Consider the following 21,568-nt stretch of genomic DNA (forward strand, 5'->3'; position numbering starts at 1 on the left):
TCCGTATTAGTTATCTATTTCATATATAGTAGTTTGTATATGGCAATCCCAATCTCCCACTTTATCCCTCCGCCATTTTTCCCCATGGTAATCATTTGTTTGCTACATCTGTGACTCTATTTCTGTTTTGTAAATAAGCTCATTTGTACCAATTTTTTTTTAGATTCCATATATAAGGGATAACATATGATATTTGTCTTTCTCTGTCTGACTTACTTTCCTCAGTATTACAATCTCTAGGTCTATCCAGGTTGCTGCAAATGGCATTATTTCATTCTTTTTTATGGTTGAGTAATATTCCACTGTATATATGTACCACATCTTCTTTATCCACTCCTCTGTTGATGCACATTTAGCTTGCTTACATGTTTTGGCTATTGCAAATACTGCTGCAATGAATATTGGGGTTCATGTACCTTTTTGAATTATGGTTTTGTCCAAATATATGCCCAGGAGTGGGATTGCTGGATTATATGGTAGTTCTATTTTTAGTTTTTTAAGGAACCTCCATACTGTTCTCCATAGGGGTTCTCCCAATTTACATTCCTACCAACAGTGTAGGAGGGTTCCCTTTTCTCCACACCCTCTCCAGGATTTACTGTTTGTCAACTTTTGATGATGGCCATTCTGACTGACATGATGTGATACCTCACTGTAGTTTTTTTTTTTTTTTAATAGCTACTTTATTTATTTATTTATTTTTTTAGCTGTGTTAGGTCTTCGTTTCGCGTGAAGGCTTTCTCCAGTTGCGGCAAGCAGGGGCCACTCTTCATCGTGGTGCGGGGGCCACTCTTCATCACGGTGCGCGGGCCTCTCACTATCGCGGCCCCTCCCGTTGCGGGGCACAGGCTCCAGACCCGCAGGCTCAGCAGTTGTGGCTCACGGGCCCAGTTGCTCCGCGGCATGTGGGATCTTCCCAGACCAGGGCTTGAACCCGTGTCCCCTGCATTAGCAGGCAGATTCTCAACCACTGCGCCACCAGGGAAGCCCTCTCACTGTAGTTTTGATTTGCATATCTCTAATAATTAGCAATGTGGAGCATCTTTCAAGTGCTTTTTTTTTTAACATCTTTACTGGAGTATAATTGCTTTACAATGGTGTGTTAGTTTCTGCTTTATAACAAAGTGAATCAGTTATACATGTACATATGTTCCCATATCTTTTCCCTCTTGCATCTCCCTCCCTCCCACCCTCCCTATCCCACCCCTCTAGGTGGTCACAAAGCACAGAGCTGATCTCCCTGTGCTATGCAGTTGCTTCTCACTAGCTATCTATTTTACATTTGGTAGTGTATATATGTCCATGCCACTCTCTCACTTTGTCACATCCTACCCTTCCCGCTCCCCATATCCTCAAGTCCATTCTCTAGTAGGTCTGTGTCTTTATTCCTGTATTGCCACTAGGTTCTTCTTGACCTTTTTTTTTTTTTTCCTTAGATTCCATATATATGTGTTAGCATACGGTATTTGTTTTTCTCTTTCTGACTTACTTCACTCTGTATGACACACTCTAACTCCATCCACCTCACTACAAATAACTCCATTTCGTTTCTTTTTATGGCTGAGTAATATTCCATTGTACATATGTGCCACATCTTCTTTATCCATTCATCTGATGATGGACACTTAGGTTGCTTCCATGTCCTGGCTATTGTAAATAGAGCTGCAATGAACATTTTGGTACATGACTCTTTCTGAATTATGGTTTTCTCAGGGTATATGCCCAGTAGTGAGATTGCTGGGTCATATGGTAGTTCTATTTTTAGTTTTTTAAGGAACCTCCATACTGTTCTCCATAGTGGCTGTATCAATTTACATTCCCACCAACAGTGCAAGAGTGTTCCCTTTTCTCTACATCCTCTCCAGCATTTATTGTTTGTAGATTTTTTGTGATGGCCATTCTGACCAGTGTTAGATGATATCTCATTGTAGTTTTGATTTGCATTTCTCTCATGATTAATGATGTTGAGCATTCTTTCATGTGTTTGTTGGCAATCTGTATATCTTCTTTGGAGAAATGTCTATTTAGGTCTTCTGCCCATTTTTGGATTCGGTTGTTTGTTTTTTTGTTATTGAGCTGCATGAGCTGCTTGTAAATTTTGGCGATTAACCCTTTGTCAGTTGCTTCATTTGAAAATATTTTCTCCCATTCTGAGGGTTGTCTTTTGGTCTTGTTTATGGTTTCCTTTGCTGTGCAAAAGCTTTTAAGTTTCATTAGGTCCCATTTGTTTATTTTTGTTTTTATTTCCATTTCTCTAGGAGCTGGGTCAAAAAGGATCTTGCTGTGATTTATGTCATAGAGTGTTCTGCCTATGTTTTCCTCTAAGAGTTTGATAGTGTCTGGCCTTACACTTAGGTCTTTAATCCATTTTGAGTTTATTTTTATGTATGGTGTTAGGGAGGGCTCTAAATTCATACTTTTACATGTACCTGTCCAGTTTTCCCAGCACCACCTATTGAAGAGGCTGTCTTTTCTCCACAGTATATGCTTGCCTCCTTTATCAAAGATAAGGTGACCATATGTGTGTGGGTTTATCTCTGGGCTTTCTGTCCTGTTCTATTGATCTATGTTTCTGTTTTTGTGCCAGTACCATACTGTCTTGATTACTGTAGCTTTGTAGTATAGTCTGAAGTCAGGGAGCCTGATTCCTCCAGCTCCATTTTTCGTTCTCAAGATTGCTTTGGCTATTCGAGGTCTTTTGTGTTTCCATACAAATTGTGAAATTTTTTGTTCTAGTTCTGTGAAAAATGCCAGTGGTAGTTTGATAGGGATTGCATTGAATCTGTAGATTGCTTTGGGTAGTAGAGACATTTTCACAATGTTGATTCTTCCAATCCAAGAACATGGTATATCTCTCCATCTGTTTGTGTCATCTTTAATTTCTTTCATCAGTGTCTTATAATTTTCTGCATACAGGTCTTTTGTCTCCTTAGGTAGGTGTATTCCTAGATATTTTATTCTTTTTGTTGCAATGGTAAATGGGAGTGTTTTCTTAATTTCACTTTCAGATTTTTCATCATTAGTGTTTAGGAATGCAAGAGATTTCTGTGCATTAATTTTGTATCCTGCTACTTTACCAAATTCATTGATTAGCTCTAGTAGTTTTCTGGTAGCATCTTTTGGATTCTCTATGTATAGTATCATGTCATCTGCAAACAGTGACAGCTTTACTTCTTCTTTTCCGATTTGGATTCCTTTTATTTCTTTTTCTTCTCTGATTGCTGTGGCTAAAACTTCCAAAACTACGTTGAATAATAGTGGAGAGAGTGGGCAACCTTGTCTTGTTCCTGATCTTAGTGGAAATGGTTTCAGTTTTTCACCATTGAGGACAATGATGGCTGTGGGTTTGTCATATGTGGCCTTTATTATGTTGAGGAAAGTTCCCTCTATGCCTACTTTCTGCAGGGCTTTTATCATAAATGGGTGTTGAATTTTGTTGAAAGCTTTCTCTGCATCTATTGAGATGATCATATGGTTTTTCTCCTTCAATTTGTTAATATGGTGTATCACGTTGATTGCTTTGCGTATATTGAAGAATCCTTGCATTCCTGGAATAAACCCCACTTGATCATGGTGTATGATCCTTTTAATGTGCTGTTGGATTCTGTTTGCTAGTATTTTGTTGAGGATTTTTGCATCTATGTTCATCAGTGATATTGGCCTGTAGTTTTCTTTCTTTGTGACATCTTTGTCTGGTTTTGGTATCAGGGTGATGGTGGCCTCGTAGAATGAGTTGGGGAGTGTTCCTCCCTCTGCAATATTTTGGAAGAGTTTGAGAAGGATAGGTGTTAGCTCTTCTCTAAATGTTTGATAGAATTCGCCTGTGAAGCCATCTGGTCCTGGGCTTTTGTTTGTTGGAAGATTTTTCATCACAGTTTCAATGTCAGTGTTTGTGATTGGTCTGTTCATATTTTCTGTTTCTTCCTGGTTCAGTCTCGGCAGGTTGTGCATTTCTAAATATATGTCCATTTCTTCCAGGTTGTCCATTTTATTGGCATAGAGTTGCTTGCAGTAATCTCTCATGATCCTTTGTATTTCTGCAGTGTCAGTTGTTACTTCTTCTTTTTCATTTCTAATTCTATTGATTTGAGTCTTCTCCCATTTTTTCTTGATGAGTCTGGCTAATGGTTTATCAATTTTGTTTATCTTCTCAAAGAATCAGGTTTTAGTTCTATTGATCTTTGCTATTGTTTCCTTCATTTCTTTTTCATTTATTTCTGATCTGATCTTTATGATTTCTTTCCTTCTGCTAACTTTAGGGTTTTTTTGTTCTTCTTTCTCTAATTGCTTTAGGTGCAAGGTTAGGTTGTTTATTTGAGATGTTTCCTGTTTCTTGATGTAGGCTTGTATTGCTATAAACTTCCCTCTTAGAACTGCTTTTGCTGCATCCCACAGGTTTTGGGTCGTCGTGTCTCCATTGTCATTTGTTTCTAGGTATATTTTGATTTCCCCTTTGATTTCTTCAGTGATCACTTCGTTATTAAGTAGTGTATTGTTTAGCCTCCATGTATTTGTATTTTTTACAGATCTTTTCCTGTAATTGATATCTAGTCTCATAGCGTTGTGGTCGGGAAAGATACTTGATACGATTTCAATTTTCTTAAATTTACCAAGGCTTGATTTGTGACCCAAGATATGATCTATCCTGGAGAATGTTCCATGAGCACTTGAGAAAAATGTGTATTCTGTTGTTTTTGGGTGGAATGTCCTATAAATATCAATTAAGTCCATCTTGTTTAATGTATCATTTAAAGCTTGTGTTTCCTTATTTATTTTCATTTTGGATGATCTGTCCATTGGTGAAAGTGGGGTGTTAAAGTCCCCTACTATGATTGTGTTACTGTCGATTTCCCCTTTTATGGCTGTTAGTATTTGCCTTATGTATTGAGGTGCTCCTATGTTGGGTGCATAAATATTTACAATTGTTATATCTTCTTCTTGGATCAATCCCTAGATCATTATGTAGTGTCCTTCTTTGTCTCTTGTAATAGTCTTTATTTTGAAGTCTATTTTGTCTGATATTAGAATTGCTCCTCCAGCTTGCCTTTCATTTCCATTTACATGGAATATCTTTTTCCATCCCCTCACTTTCAGTCTGTATGTGTCCCTAGGTCTGAAGTGGGTCTCTTGTAGACAGCATATATACGGGTCTTGTTTTTGTATCCATTCAGCCAGTCTGTGTCTTTTGGTGGGAGCATTTAATCCATTTACATTTAAGGTAATTATTGATATGTATGTTCCTATTCCCATTTTCTTAAATGTTTTGGGTTTGTTATTGTAGGTGTTTTCCTTCTCTTGTGTTTCTTGCCTAGAGAAGTTCCTTTAGCATTTGTTGTAAAGCTGGTTTGGTGGTGCTGAACTCTCTCAGCTTTTGCTTGTCTGTAAAGGTTTTAATTTCTCCATCAAATCTGAATGAGATCCTTGCTGGGTAGAGTAGTCTTGGTTGTAGGTTTTTCTCCTTCATCACTTTAAATATGTCCTGCCACTCCCTTCTGGCTTGCAGAGTTTCTGCTGAAAGATCTGCTGTGAACCTTATGGGGATTTCCTTGTGTGTTATTTGTTGTTTTTCCCTTGCTGCTTTTAATATGTTTTCTTTATATTTAATTTTTGATAGTTTGATTAATATGTGTCTTGGCGTGTTTCTTCTTAGATTTATCCTGTATGGGACTCTCTGTGCTTCCAGGACTTGATTAACTATTTCCTTTCCCATATTAGGGAAGTTTTCAACTATAATCTCTTCAAATATTTTCTCAGTCCCTTTCTTTTTCTCTTCTTCTTCTGGGACCCCTATAATTCAAACGTTGGTGCATTTAATGTTGTCCCAGAGGTCTCTGAGACTGTCCTCAGTTCTTTTCATTCTTTTTTATATATTCTGCTCTGTGGTAGTTATTTCCACTATTTTATCTTCCAGGTCACTTATCCATTCTTCTGCCTCAGTTATTCTGCTATTGATCCCGTCTAGAGTATTTTTAATTTCATTTATTGTGTTTTTCATCGTTGCTTGGTTCCTCTTTAGTTCTTCTACATCCTTGTTAAATGTTTCTTGCATTTTGTCTATTCTATTTCTAAGATTTTGGATCATCTTTACTATCATTATTCTGAATTCTTTTTCAGGTAGACTGCCTATTTCCTCTTCATTTGTTAGGTCTGGTGTGTTTTTACCTTGCTCCTTCATCTTCTGTGTGCTTTTCTGTCTTCTCATTTTGCTTATCTTACTGTGTTTAGGGTCTCCTTTTCGCAGGCTGCAGGTTTGTAGTTCCTGTTGTTTTTGGTATCTGTCCCCAGTGGCTAAGGTTGGTTCAGTGGGTTGTGTAGGCTTCCTGGTGGAGGGGACTAGTGCCTGTGTTCTGGTGGATGAGGCTGGATCTTGTCTTTCTGGTGGGCAGGTCCACGTCTGGTGGTGTGTTTTGGGGTGTCTGTGGCCTTATTATGATTTTAGGCAGCCTCTCTGCTAATGGATGGGGCTGTGTTCCTGTGTTGCTAGTTGTTTGGCATAGGGTGTCCAGCACTGTAGCTTGCTGGTCGTTGAGTGAAGCTGGGTCTTGGTGTTGAGATGGAGATCTCTGGGAGATTTTCGCCATTTGGTATTATGTGGAGCTGGGCGGTCTCTTGTGGACCAGTGTCCTGAAGTTGGCTCTCCCACCTCAGAGGCACAGCCCTGACGCCTGGCTGGAGCACCAAGAGCCTTTCATCCACACGGCTCAGAATAAAAGGGAGAAAAAATAGAAAGAAGGAAAGAAAGAGGATAAAATAAAATAAAATAAAGTGAGATAAAATAAAGTTATTAAAATAAAAAATAATTATTAAGAAAAAAAATTTTTTAAGTAAAAAAAAAAAGGACGGACAGAACCCTAGGACAAATGGTTTAGCAAAGCTATACAGACAAAATCTCACACAGAAGCATACACATACACACTCACAAAAAGAGGAAAAGGGGAAAAAATAATATATCTTGCTCCCAAAGTCCACCTCCTCAATTTGGGATGATTCGTTGTCTATTCAGGTATTCCACAGATGCAGGGTACATCAAGTTGATTGTGGAGATTTAATCCGCTGCTCCTGAGGCTGCTGGGAGAAATTTCCCTTTCTCTTCTTTGTTCGCACAGCTCCTGGGGTTCAGCTTTGGATTTGGACCCGCCTCTGCGTGTAGGTCGCCTGAGGGCGTCTGTTCTTGTCTCAGACAGGACGGGGTTAAAGGAGCAGCTGCTTCGGGGGCTCTGGCTCACTCAGGCCGCGGGGAGGGAGGGGTACGGGTGCGGGGCGAGCCAGCGGCGGAAGAGGCCAGCGTGATGTTGCAACAGCCTGAGGCGCCGTATGTTCTCCCAGGGAAGTTGTCCCTGGATCATGCGACCCTGGCAGTGGCGGGCTGCACAGGCTCCCAGGAGGGGCGGTGTGGATAGTGACCTGTGCTTGCACACAGGCTTCTTGGTGGCGCAGCAGCAGCCTTAGCGTCTCATGCCCGTCTCTGGGGTCTGCGCTGATAGCCGTGGCTCGCACCCGTCTCTGGAGCTCGTTTAGGCTGCGCTCTGAATCCCCTCTCCTCGCGCACCAGGAAACAAAGAGGCAAGAAAAAGTCTCTTGCCTCTTCGGCAGCTGCAGAGTTTTTCCCGGACTCCCTCCCGCCTAGCCGTGGTGCACTAGCCCCCTTCAGGCTGTGTTCACGCAGCCAACCCCAGTCCTCTCCCTGCGATCCGACCGAAGCCGGAGCCTCAGCTCCCAGCCCCCGCCCGCCCCGGCGGGTGAGCAGGCAAGCCTCTCGGGCTGGTGAGTGCTGCTCGGCACTGATCCTCCGTGTGGGAATCTCTCCGCTTTGCCCTCCGCAGCCCTGTGGCTGCGCTCTCCTCCGTGGCTCTGAAGCTTCCCCCCTCTGCCACCCGCAGTCTCCGCCCGCGAAGGGGCTTCAGAGTGTGTGGAAACCTTTCCTCCTTCACAGCTCCCTCCCACTGGTGCAGGTCCCATCCCTATTCTTTTGTCTCTGTTTTTTCTTTTTTCTTTTGCCCTACCCAAGTACGTGGGGATTTTCTTGCCTTTTGGGAGGTCTGAGGTCTTCTGCCAGCGTTCAGTAGGTGTTCTATAGGAGCAGTTCCACGTGTAGATGTATTTCTGATGTATCTGTGGGGAGGAAGGTGATCTCCGCGTCTTACTCTTCCGCCATCTTGCCCAGCCCCCTCAAGTTTATTTTGAAATTAATTTTGAACTCTTCTGCTTTAAGCAACTAGAATTATTTGGCCATTGTTAATATCACTCATTTGCCAGGTCTCAGGTGGGTAGGCTACAGCTGTACCCAATCTCCAAGAGAGGTAGAAATAGAATCTCGTTTCACACAAAATTTCATTCATGCAGCCCTGATACAGCTTACTAAGTATATGTAACTATTTACATTACATATTTTTTGCAGTTTTATGTAGAAATGAATTATGCTGAAAGCCAAATTAAACAGAAATGAACATCTCAGGTAAATCAGCTCCTCTTCCTGAATCTCCCATTTCTGCTCATATTTTCCCCATTCCGTTCATTCCTAATGTTCCTGGACTGTAAACTTTGAGTCCTCTTAATTTTCCCACTGGCCAACCCCAGACCTAGTCACAAGGTCTTAGAACAAGTCTAATTCTGTTCTAATTCACTGGTACACTGAACTAGCTCAGGGCCTTATCCTTTCAATCTTGGATCACAGCCCAGTAGAAATGTTGGCTGCCCTGCTTTCCTTTTGACCAGCCTACGGCTCTCCACACACATTGCCAAAGGTGATGGTCAAGGGAAGTTCTGTTGTGTAAATGAATCTTGAGTGTCTTGAAAATAGTGGAAAGACCTTTCAGTCAAAGAAAATAGTATTATAAAGACACAGTACTATAACAACACAAATTTGTTGCCCAAAACTGACAACCAATTTGGGTTGGCTTGAGAGTAGATACAGGGACTGGATGGGGAAAACCAGAAATGAGACAGGTATCATCTTATAAAGTATTGGTTATGCCATGCTAAGAATTGTGCTTGAAACATAGTGGGCACTCAATAAACATTCATTAAATGAATAAATCAATGAATCACTTTATCCACTACTAGTGTATTAAATCTTTATGTTTAAACATTTCATATTTAATAATTGACTAGTTTGCACCTTGGCTCACTGAAGAAAGACAATGTATTCACGCTCTGTTTTCAATACTTCATATGTGGCTGATCTTTAATCTGTTATTATAACAATTAGAAACATTCCTACTCTTATGAGTGCTAAATGTTGAGTTCTTAAGGTTAACATATATAAATAGATGTTCATATATATATATATGTGTTTTTCTTTTTCTCTTTTTTCAGGGTCAGACATTGTTCAATGGTTAATAAAGAACTTAACCATAGAAGATCCAGGTAAATAAATAATTTTCCCATCGATAAAAGTATTTTCTTTGTGGTTTTAAGAAATATGTTTTCTCAGGGCTAACATGACAAGCAAGCAAACCTGAAAAATTATAATTACATTTTAAGTATGTTTCTCCCATTTATACAGATTTTATTGTAGTCAATGTATATTTAACTAAATTTTATTTAGTTTACTTTAAAATTTTTTCAATATATAATGTCCTATTTTATAACATTTGATTCAGGTGATTAGCGACTGTTAGAAGGGATGAGCAATATACATGTCCATAGATAATTATACATATAATTTATAGCAAGTGATTATGAAATAATTAAATTTCTCTTCTAAAAACACATAGAACTAAATCTCATTAATTTATAATTTTGCCTTAACTCCATTTTTGCATGAGGTTTGAAAACAATGTTATTTGTAATTCCAATTTTTTATCATGCCTATGTTATGTTTTTAATACCCTTATTGCAGCCATGGACTCATTTATTGTGGTGGACATTTTGTGTATTCTGCAACACAAAACCAATGTCCACAATTTGAGAACAGTTTCTACCAGCACACTTCTTCATTGCCTAGAACATATTCTGAATTGTGAGGAATTTAATGACTTTTAAAATATATCATGTAAGAGCCTTCATGTGTGGCAAATATTTCACATCACTGAAATAAAAATGAGATTATTTTGTTTAGAGAAGATGCTGAAAAAAACAAAAGAAAATAACATAAAAATTGGGATTACAGTGACAGAATGACATAATAGAGAAAGATGGTAATACACTAACTACACAGACACTATTCCTTCAATTAAAAAAAAAAAATTGATATGGCTTTTACTCCTGCTTCTGGTGATTACCACCTTAGAATGGTTTAGAAATAATAGTACATGGAGATGCAAAGTTTTTATTTTTACTCATTTTGAGCTAACTTTATAAGGCCGTGCCACCAGAAAATATACTTCTAATTCTGTACAAAATGTCTGTGTACATCCCCTGATCACTTGGTGTATGATCTTTTAAAATACTTATTCTATCAAGTTAAACAGGAATAAAACAAGTAAGTAAAGATGAAGCAGCTACTGCCAGCATCAAATTATTACTAGGTGAAAAAAGGAGATAATTATTGGGAAAGGAAGCCACGGTCTTGACAGTTTTACCTTTCAGCCTCAGCTCAGTGCCATTCCTGACTTTGTAAACTGTAGCACCAGACAAAAGACTCCAGTGCTAAGAAAACACTGGCACAGTCACAGAAAACCAGGGAACTACTGATTTGCAAAGAATATCATTTCTCAAAAGGTGAAGTAGATACAAAAGAGTAGTTCTTTTGCAAATTAAGACTGAAAGTGTACTTCAGTAATAGTCTGAGAAGCAGGGGAAATATACAGGTATAATATGCTAGTAAGAAACATTCATTGTTTATAATTTATACAAGAAATATCATTTTAGCTATAATGTATATGAAAAACTGATTTTATTTGCTTGTTCAACAGTTTAAGGAGGTTGTAAATCTTCATTAGAAGGTATATAAAAAGATAAAATCAATTATATCTGGGAAAGAACATTCATATTTTTTAGTCATATTTATGACAGGCTGAAAAATTAGTTTTTGGTTGGTTGGTATGGAGTGAAAAATTCTGTGCTGCATTTTAAGAAGCACTGATGATTGTTCTGAAGATATAACAGATTTTGCACACAGAAAATGAATCAACCTGGGAGATGATTCTAGTTAAATATGATCAAGAATGTAGTTGACATCTACTTTGGTGGTTGCATGATTAATTTAATCATACCATTTTAGAACTGCTCATGAAGAGATAAGTAGTTATTATAAAGCTAGGTCTAATTTTAACTTCATAAATTATCTGAATATATTTAAAAATAAAAGAGAAACCCATGCCAGGCTTCTATGTTGTGCTTATTTGGTGGTCAAGTGGTTGTTTGAAGAACTCTGGGGATCATTTGAAGTTCTAGATCAATAATTTGTTGAAAGAGAATTTTGTGGCAAGTTGGAAGAAAAGACTAATGCTTTGGTATGGGAGCAGGTTCTGGTGATCCATTTAGAGATGGGGAGAGGGTTGCATGATCTTCAGGGACTTCTGAGGGAAGGGGGTTGCATAATCCAACACCAGTGTATATTTACATATACATACCAAATTTTCCTTTTACATTCATTCAACAATGGACGGTTAGGTTGCTTCCATAACCTGGCTATTGTAAATGATGCTGCAATGAACATTGGGGTGCAAATATCTTTTTGAGTTAGTGTTTTTTTTTCCTTTTGATAAATTCCCACAAGGGGAATTGCTGAATCATATGGTAGTTCTATTTTTAATTTTTTGAGGAACTTCCATAATGTTTTTCATAGTGTCTGCATCAGTTAACACCAACAGTGCACAATGGTTTCCTTTTCTCCACAACCTTGCCAACATTTGTTATTTATTATCTTCTTGCTAATAGCCATTCTGACAGGTGTGAGGTGATATCTCATTGTGTTTTTGATTTACATTTCCCTGATGATTGGTGATGTTGAGCATCTTTTTCAAGTACCTGTTGTGGACATCTGTATGTCTTCTTGGAAAAATAACTATTCAGATCATCTGCCCATTTTTAATCATATTTTTTGTTATTGAATTCTTTATATATTTTGAATATTAACACTTAACCAGATATATGATTTGCAAGTATCTTCTCCCATTCAGTAGGTTGCCTTTTCATTTTGATGATGGTTTCCTTCACTGTGCAAAAGATTTTTAGTTTGATCTAGTCCCATTTGTTTATTTTTGCTTTTGTGTCCCTTGCCTTTGGGGTCAAATCCACCAAAACATCACTGAGATCTGTGTCAGTGAGTTTACCACCTATGTTTTCTTCTAGGAATTTTATGATTTCTGGTCTTACACTCAAGTCTTTAATCCATTTTGAATTAGTTTTTATGTATGGTATAAGATAGTGATCTAGTTTTGCTCTTTCACATGTGGCTGTCTAGTTTCTCCAACACCATTTATGACATTTCATGACACCAAGATAATGTCATTTCTTTCTTTTATGTTTTTGGCTCCTTGGTAGTAAATTAATTGACCATATATTTGTGGGTTTATTTATGGCCTGTCAATTCTGTTCCATTGATCTGTGTGTCTGTTTTTGTGTCAATACCATACTGTTTTGATTAATATAGCTTTGTAGTATAGTTTGAAATCAGGATGCTCGATACCTCAGGTTTTGTTCATTGTTCTCAAGCTTGTTTTTGCTATTTGGTATCCTTTGTGGTTCCATACAAATTTTAGAATTATTTGTTCTAGTTCTACAAAATATGGCTTTAGAATGTTGATAGGGATTTCATTGACTCTGTAGATTGCTTTGGCTATTAGGGGCATTTTAACAATATTAATTCTTCCAATTCATTAGCATAGAATATCTTTCCATTTATTTGTGTCTTCAGTTTCTTTCTTCAGTGTCTTATAGTTCTCAGTGTACAGGTATTTCACTTCCTTGGTTAAATTTATTCCTACATATTTTAATCTTTTTGATGCAATTGAAAATGGGATTGTTTTCTTCATTTATCTTTCTGATAGTTTGTTAGTAGTGTATAGAAACACAACAGATTTCTATATATTAATTCTTTATCCTTAAACTTTACAGAATTCATTTATTAGTTCTAATAGTTTTTTGGTATAGTCTTAGGATTTTCTATATATAGTATCATGTAAACTGAAAACAGTGACAGTTTTACTTCTTCCTATCCAATTTGGATGCCTTTTATTTATTTTTCTTGCCTAACTGCTGTGGCTAGGACTTCAATACAATGTTGAATAAAAGTGGCAAGAGTAGACATCCTTGTTTTGTTCCTGATCTTAGAGGAAAAGTTTTCTGCTTTTCTCTGTTAAGTATGATGTTAATTGTGGGTTTGTCATATATGACCTTTATTATGTTGAGGTACATTCCCTCAGTACCCCCTTACTTGAGCATTTTTGCATAAATTGATGTTGAATTTTGTCAAATGCTTTTCTGCAACTATCAGGATGATCATATGATTTTCTATGTTCACCAAGGATTTTGGATTGTAACTTTCTTTCTTGTGATGCCCTTGTCTGATTTTGGTATCAGGGTAATGCCAGCTTTATGAAATGTGTTTGGAAGGCTTCATTTCTCTTCAGTTTTTTGGAAAAATTTAAGAAGGATCGATATTAAATTTTTGAATGTTTTCTAGAATTCACCAGTAAAATCTACTGGTCGTGGGCTTTTGTTTGTTGGGAGATTTTTAAATTACTGTTTTAATTTCCCTACTAGTGATCAGTCTATTAAGATTTTCTATTTCTTCGTGATTCAGTCTTAGAAGATTGTATATTTCTAAAAATTTATCCATTTCTTCTAGACTGTCCAATTTGTTCACATATACTTGTTTGTAGCAGTCCTTATGATTCTTTATTTTTCTGTGGTATCAGTTTTAAATTCTCCTTTTTAATCTCTGATTTTATTTGTTTGAGTCCTCTCTCTTTTTTTCTTGGTTAGTCTAGCTACTTTGTTGATTTTATCTTTTCAAAAAACCAGCTCCTTGTTTCATTGGTATTTTCTATGTTTTTTTAATCTCTACTTCATTTATTTCCACTCTGATCTTTATTATTTCATGTATTCTACTAATTTTACCTTTGTTCTTTTTATAGTTCCTTTAGGTGTAAAGTCAGTTGTTTATTTGAGATATTATTGTTATGAGGTAGGAGTGTATTGTTATGAAATTCTCTCTTTGAACTGATTTTCTGCATCCCATAGACTTTGCTATGTCATATTTATGTTCTCATTTATCTTTAGGTATTTTTTTTCTTCTTTTGATTCTTTGATTATCCATTGATACTTTGGTATCAATTTTATTTAATTAGATTTAATTATAGATTTTATTTAATCTCCATTTTTTGTGTTTTTTCTCTTTATTTCCTTGTGATTGTTTTCTAGTTTAATACAATTATGGTAAAAGAAAATACTTGACATAATTTCAATCTTCTTGAATTACTTGAGACTTGCTTTGCAATCTAACATGTGATCTATCCTGGATATTGTTCCATATGCATTTGAGAAGAATATGTATTCTGCTGCTTTGAGATGAAACATATGTATCAGAATGTATATATCTCTTAAGTATATGATGTAAATGTGTCATTTACGTCCACTGTTTCCTTATTTTGTCTAGATGATCTATGCATTGATTTAAGTAGGGTGTTAAAGTCCCCTACTATTGTTATATTGCTTTCAATTTTTCAACTTAAGTCCATTAATATTTGCTTTATATATGTTGGTGCTCCTCTGTTGGGTTCATATATGTTTATAAAGGTTATATCTTCTTGCTGAATTGACCTATTTATCATTATGTAATGTTCTTCTTTGTCTTTTATTATAGTTTTTGTTTAAAGGCCTATTTTGTCTGATATGAGTATAGCTACTCTTGCTTTCTTTTCATTTCCATATGCATGGAATATCTTTTTCCATCCCTTCACTGTAAGTCCATGTGTGTCCTTTCTTCTGAAGTGAGTCTCTTGTAGGCAACATATAGATGGGTCTTGCATTTTAATCCATTCAGCTAGTCTGTGTCTTTTGATTATTGAATTTAGTCCATTTACATGTAAAGTAAGTAGTGATAATCATGTATTTTGCCATTTTGTTTATTGTTTACTGGCTGTTCTTATAGTTACTCTCAGTTCTTCTCTTTTCCTCTTTATCTCTTCCCTTGTGTTTTGTTGATTTTCTTTAGTATTATGTTGAGATTCTTTTTCTCATTTTCTTTTGTGTATTTACTACAAGTTTTTTTCTTATGGTTATTATGAGGTTCACATATGATAGCCTGTTTAAATGGTAGACTGTTTTAAGTTGGTAGCAACTTAAATGTGAACACATTCCAAACCTTTATCTTTTTACTCCTCCACCCCCCTACCCTGGGCAAACGTTTTACTCATAACACATTTTACATTATTTATTTTATGCATCCTTTAATTAATTATTATAATTTTAGTTATTTTTACTTGTCTTTTAACCACTATGCTTGCTTTATAAATGCTTGACCCACTTCCTGTAGTATATATTTATCTTTACTGGTGAAATTTTTACTTTCATATGTTTCTTATTATTAATTAGTGCCTTTTCTTTTCACCTTAAATAAGTCTTTATAATATTTCTTGTAGGGATGGTTTAGTGGTGATGAACTCCTTTTGCTTTTGTCTATCTGGGAAAATCTTGACCTCTTTTTCAATTCTGCGTGATATTCTTGGTTGGAAGTATTTTCCCTTAAGCACTCTGAATATGTCATCCACCCCCTTCTGGCCTGTAGTTTCTGCTGAAAAATCTGTGATAGCCTTATGTGGTTTCTTTTCATATGTAACAAGTTGTTATTCTCTTGCTGCTTTTAGGATACTCTTTTTATCCTTAAACTTTACAATTTTAATTATAATGTGTCTTGATGTGTGTCTCTTTGAGTTCATCTTATTTGGAATTCTTTGGGCTTCCTAGACCTGGAATGTCTATTTCTTTTCCCAGATTAGGGAAGTTTTCAGCTACTGTTTCTTCAAATAATTTTTCTGGCTCTTTCTCTCTTCTCATTCTAGGACCCCTATAATGCATATATTTCATTTGATGTTGTTCCAAAGTTCTATTAAGATTTCTTCACTTTTTAAAATTCTTTTTTCATTTTTCTACTCTTGTCTATGTTAGTTCCATTGTTTTGTCTTTCAGCTCACCAAATTGTTCTTCTACATCATGCAGTCTGCTGTTGAACCCATCTAGTGTATTTTTAGTTATGTCATAACTTCTATTTGGTACTTTTTAATATTTTCTGTCTCTTTGTTGAACTTCTCACTGTGTTTATTCATTCTGCTCCCAGGTTCAGTGAACATCTTTATGACCATTATTTTCAGGTCTTTATCAGGTAGATTGCTTATCTCCATTTCATTTAATTCTTTTTCTGAAGTTTTATCTTGCTCTTTCAATTGGGACATACTCCTCTATCTCCTTATTTTGCCTAGCTCTCTTTGTTTGTTTCTATGTAATAGGTATATCAGCTATCTCTCCCAGTCTTGAAGGAGTGGCCTTATTTAGGTGATGTCTCCTGGGACTCAGAAGCACAATTCTGCCTGGCCACTAGATCCAGGAGTTCAAGGGGTCTCCCCTATGTGTGCTGCATGCACCCTACTCTTGTGGTGGAATCCTGGCTGCTGTGTGGCACTGGTGGATGAGTCTGGATCCCAGGTTAGCTGCTGGGAGCAGCTGCCAAAGGGCACTGGTAGATGGGGCTATTGCTAATCCAGCAGGGCTCTTAGTGAGGCATGCCCACTGGTGCTAACAGATGGACAATTCCAAAATGGCACCCTCTAGTGCCAATATTAGCAAGGTAACCTGCGATCACATAAATGGCTCAAATCAGTGATTCATTTCCAGGGGGGTATTCCACCTCTTTCCTGTCTCTCTGGCAGCTGCTTCAAGGTTAGTAAGTGGGTATCCTATATCTATGATCCGTGTACTTTTTTTTAAATTAAAGTATGGTTGATTTACAGTGTTGAATTAGTATCAGGTATACAGCAAAGTGATTCAGTTATATATATATACATATATTCTGCAGATTCGTTTTCATTATAGATTATTACAAGATATCAAATATAGTTCCCTGTGCTATACAGTAGGTCCTTGTTGTTTATCAATTTTATATATAGTAGTGTGCATCTGTTAATCCCAAACACCTAATTTATCCCTTCCTCCCCCTGCCTTTCCCCTTTGGTAACCATAAGTTTATTTTCTATGTCTGTGAGTCTTTTTCTGTTTTGTAAATAAGTTCATTTGTATCATTTTTTTAGATTCCATGTATAAGTGATATCCTATGATATTTTTCTTTGTCTGACTTATTGGGATAATCTCTAATTCCATCCAAGTTACTGCAAATGACATTATTTTATTCATTTTTATGACTAATATTCCATTGTATAAATACCACCTCTTCTTTATCCATTTATTTATCTGTCAATGGACACTTAGGTTGCTCCATGTCTTGGGTGTTGTAAATAGTACTTTTATGAACATTAGAGTGCTTGTATCTTTTCAAATTAGAGTTTTCATCTTTTCCGGATATATCCCCAGGAGTCGGATTGCTGGATCATATGGTAACTCTATTTTTAGTTATTTTAAGGAACCTCCATACTGTTCTCCATAGTGGATGCACCAGTTTACATTCCCTCAAAGAGTGTAGGAGGATTCCCTTATCTCCAACCCCCCTCTAGCATTTGTTTGTAGACTTTTGATGTTGGCCATTGTGACTGGTGTGAGGTAGTTTTGATCATTGTAGTTTGATCATCATTGTAGTTTTGATTTGCATTTCTCTAATAACTAGAGATGTTGAGCATCTTTCCATGTGCCTGCTGGCCATCTGTATGTCTTCTTTGGAGAAATGTCTATTTAGGTCTTCTGCCCATTTTTTGATTGTTCTATTTTTTAATATTGAGCTATATGAGCTATTTCTATATTTTGGAAATTAATCCCTTGCCAGTTGCATCATTTACAGATATTTTCTCCCATTCCATAGGTTGTCTTTTCATTTTGTGTATGGTTTCTTTGCTGTGCAAAAACATAAGTTTAATTAGATTCCGTTTGTTTATTTTTGCTTTTATTTCCATTACTCAAGGAGATGGATCAAAAAAAAATATTGCTGCTTTATGTCGAAGAGTGTTCTGTGTTTTCCTCCAGGAATTTTATGGTATCCAAACTTACATTTAGGTCTTTAATCCATTTTGTTTATTTTTGTATATGGTGTTAGATAATGTTCTAATTTCATTCTTTTACATCTAGCTTCCCAGTTTTCCCAGCACCACTTATTCAAGAGACTTTTTTCCATTGTTTGTTCTTGCCTCCTTTTTCATAGATTAATTGACCATAGCTGCATGGGTTTATTTCTGGGCTTTCTATCCTGTTCCATTGATCTGTGTGTCTGTTTTTGTGTCAGTACCATACTCTTGAATACTGTAGCTTTATAGTAGATTCTGAAGCCAGGGAACATGATTCCTCCATTTCCATTCTGCTTTCTCAAGATTTTTGGCTATCTGAGGTCTTTTGTGTTTCCATAAAAATTTTAAAATTATTTTTCTAGTTCTGTGAAAAATCCCATTGGTAACTTGATAGGGATTGCCTTGAATTTGTAGATTGCCTTGGGTAGTATGGTCATTTTAACAATATCGATTCTCCCACTCCAAGAATACCACCATATATCATTCCACCTGTTTGTGTTGTCTTCAGTTTCTTTCATCAGCATCTTCTAGTTTTCAGAGTACAAGTCTTTTTCCTCCTTAGGTAGGTTTATTCCTATGTATTTTATTCTTTTGGATGTGATGATAAATGGGATTGTTTCCCTAATTTCTCTTTCTCATATTTCATTGTTGGTGTATAGAAATGGAAGAGATTTCTGTATATTGATTTTGTATCCTGCAACTTTATTGAATTCATTGATGAGCTCTAGTAGTTTTGGTGGCATCTTTAGGCTTTTCAATGTATAGTATCATGTCATGTGCAAACAGTGACAGTTTAACTTCTTCCTTTCAAATTTGGATTCCTTTTATTTCTTTTTCTTGTCTGCTTGCTGTGGCTAGGACTTCCAAAATTATGTTGAGTAAAAGTGGCAGAAGCAGGCATCCTTGTCTTGTACCTGACCTTAGAAGAAATGCTTTCAGATTTTCACCACTGAGTATGATGTTAGGTGTGGGTTGTCATATGTGGCCTTTATTATGTTGAGGTGCATTCCTTCTATGCCCACTTTCTGGAGAGTTTTTATCATAGATGCTGTTGAATTTTGTCAGAAGCTTTTCCTGCAGCTATAGAGATGATCATACGGTTTTTATTCTTCAGTTTGTTAATGTGATGTGTCTCATTGACTGATTTGCAGATATTGAAACATCCTTACATCTTTGGTATAAATTCCACTTGATCATGTTTTATGACCATTTTAATGTATTGTTGGATTGAGTTTGCTAGTATTTTGTTGAGGATTTTTGCATCTATGTTCGTCAGTGATATTGGCCTGTAATTTTCCTTTTTTTGCAATATCTTTGTCTAGTTTTGCTATCAGGGTTATGGTGGCTTCGGAGAATGAGTTTGGAAGTGTTCTCTCCTCTGCAATTTTTTGGAATACTTTCATAAGGATAGGTGTTAACTCTTCTTTAAATGTTTTGTAGAATTCACCTGTGAAGCCATCTGGTCCTGGACTTTTGTTTGTTGAAAATTTTTAAATTACTGATTCAATTTTAGTACTGGCAATTTGTCAGTTAATATTTTCTATTTCTTCCCGGTTCAGTCTTGAGAGATTGTTCCTTTTCAAGAATTTGTCCATTTCTTCTTGGTTGTCCATTTTATTGGCATATAGTTGCTCGTAGTAGTCTCATGATCCTTTGTATTTCTGTGGTGTCACTTGTAACTTCTTTTTTATTTCTGATTTTATTGATTTGCACCCTCTTCTATTTTTTCTTGTTGAGTCTGGCTAAAGGATTATCAATTTTGTTTATCCTGTTAAAGAACCAGCTTTTAGTTTCATTGATCTTTTCTATTGTTTTCTTCATCTCCATTTCATTTATTTCTGCTCTGATCTTTATTTCTTTCCTTCTACTAACTTTGGGTTTTGTTTGTTCTCCTTTCTCTGCTTGCTTTAGGTGTAAGGTTAAGTTGTTTGAGATTTTTCTTGTTACCTGATGTAAGACTGTATTGATCTAAAATTCCCTCTTAGAACTGCCTTTGCTGTGTCCCATAGGTTTTGGATCATCGTGTTTTCATTTCCATTTGTCTCTAGGTAGTTTTTGATTTCCTCTTTGATTTCTCCAGTGATTCCTTGGTTGGTTAGTAGCACATTGTTTAGCCTCCACACGTTTGTGTTTTCTGCCTTTTTTTCCTTGTGGTTGATTTTTAGTCTCATAGCATTTTGGTCAGAAAATATGATTGATATAATTTCAATTTTCTTAGATTTTCCAAGGCTTGTTTTGTGGCCTAGCATTTAATCTACTCTAGAGAATGTTCCATGTGCACTTGAAAACAATGTGTATTCCCTGCTTTTGGGTGGAAATCTCTCTATATATCAATTAAGTTCATTTGGTCTAATGTGTCATTTACAGCCTGTATTTCCTTATTGATTTTCCACCTGGATTTCCAGTCCATTGTTGTAAGTGGGGTGTTAAAGTCCCCTAAAACAATAAGCTTTACTGTTGATTTATCCTTTTATGTCTGTTAATTTTTGCCTTATATATTGAGATGCTCCCATGTTGGGTGCATATATATTTACAATTTTTATATCTCCTTGCATTGATCACTTGATCATTATATAGTGTCCTTCTTTGTCTCTTGTAACAGTCTTTATTTTAAAGTCTATTTTATTCAAAATAAGTATTGCTACTCTGGCTTTCTTTTCATTTCCATTTGCGTGGAATACCTTTTTCCATATCCTCACTTTCAGTCTGTATGTATCTCTAGTTCTGAAGTAAGTCTCTTGGAGGCAGCATATATATGGGTCTTTTTTTATTCATTCAACCACTCTATGTCTTTTGATTGGAACATTTATTTCATTTACATTTATGGTAAATATTGGTATTCCCTCCCCCTTTTTTTTCTTCTCTTGTGATGTGATGACTATCTTAGTGTTATGTTTGGATTCATTTTTCTTTTTTGTGTATATATCTGTTATAGATTTTTTGGTTTGCAGTTACTGTGAGGTTTTTGTATAGCAGTCTCCCTCTCTCTCCCTCTCTCTCTCTCTCTCTATATATATATATATATGTGTGTGTGTGTGTGTGTATATATATACATATATTATATTATATATATATGAATTATTGTTGTAAGTTGCTGATCTCTTAATTTCAAATGCATTTTTAAAAGCCTGCATTTGTACTCTCTTCCCCTCACGATTTCTGTTTTTGATATCATATTTTACCTCTAATTGTTTTCTGTATCCCTTAACTGCTTATTGTGGTTACAGATGATTTTAGTACTTTCATCTGTTAACCTCCCTACTAGTTTTGTTTGTGGATGATTTATTACTTTTCCTGTATGTTTGCCTTTGTCAGTGAGCTCTTTCATTTTGTAATTTTATTGTTTCTAGTTATGGCCTTTTCTTTTTCACCTAGAGAAGTTCCTTTAACATTTGTTGTAATGCCAGTTTGGTGGTGCTGAATTCTTTTAGCTTCTGCTTGTTTGTAATGCTTTG

At 36.2% G+C, this 21,568-nt stretch overlaps 1 protein-coding gene across 7 annotated transcripts in view; it reads left to right on the plus strand.

The window, feature by feature from the left end:
* RGS7 (regulator of G protein signaling 7) overlaps window positions 1–21,568 on the plus strand; it is a 590,220-nt gene that overhangs the window by 394,830 nt on the left and 173,822 nt on the right. For 6 of the 7 annotated variants that reach the window (XM_061185423.1, XM_061185427.1, XM_061185424.1 and 3 more), the window contains one exon: window positions 9,316–9,366. The exons of the other annotated variant lie outside the window; for it this stretch is intronic. In XM_061185423.1, coding sequence (XP_061041406.1) covers window positions 9,316–9,366 — 51 coding nt within the window. The remainder of the gene's footprint in view (window positions 1–9,315; window positions 9,367–21,568) is intronic. 7 annotated transcript variants of the gene reach the window in all.

Source organism: Eubalaena glacialis, chromosome 3 (assembly GCF_028564815.1).
Source record: "Eubalaena glacialis isolate mEubGla1 chromosome 3, mEubGla1.1.hap2.+ XY, whole genome shotgun sequence".
Classification (NCBI taxonomy): Eukaryota; Metazoa; Chordata; class Mammalia; order Artiodactyla; family Balaenidae; genus Eubalaena; species Eubalaena glacialis.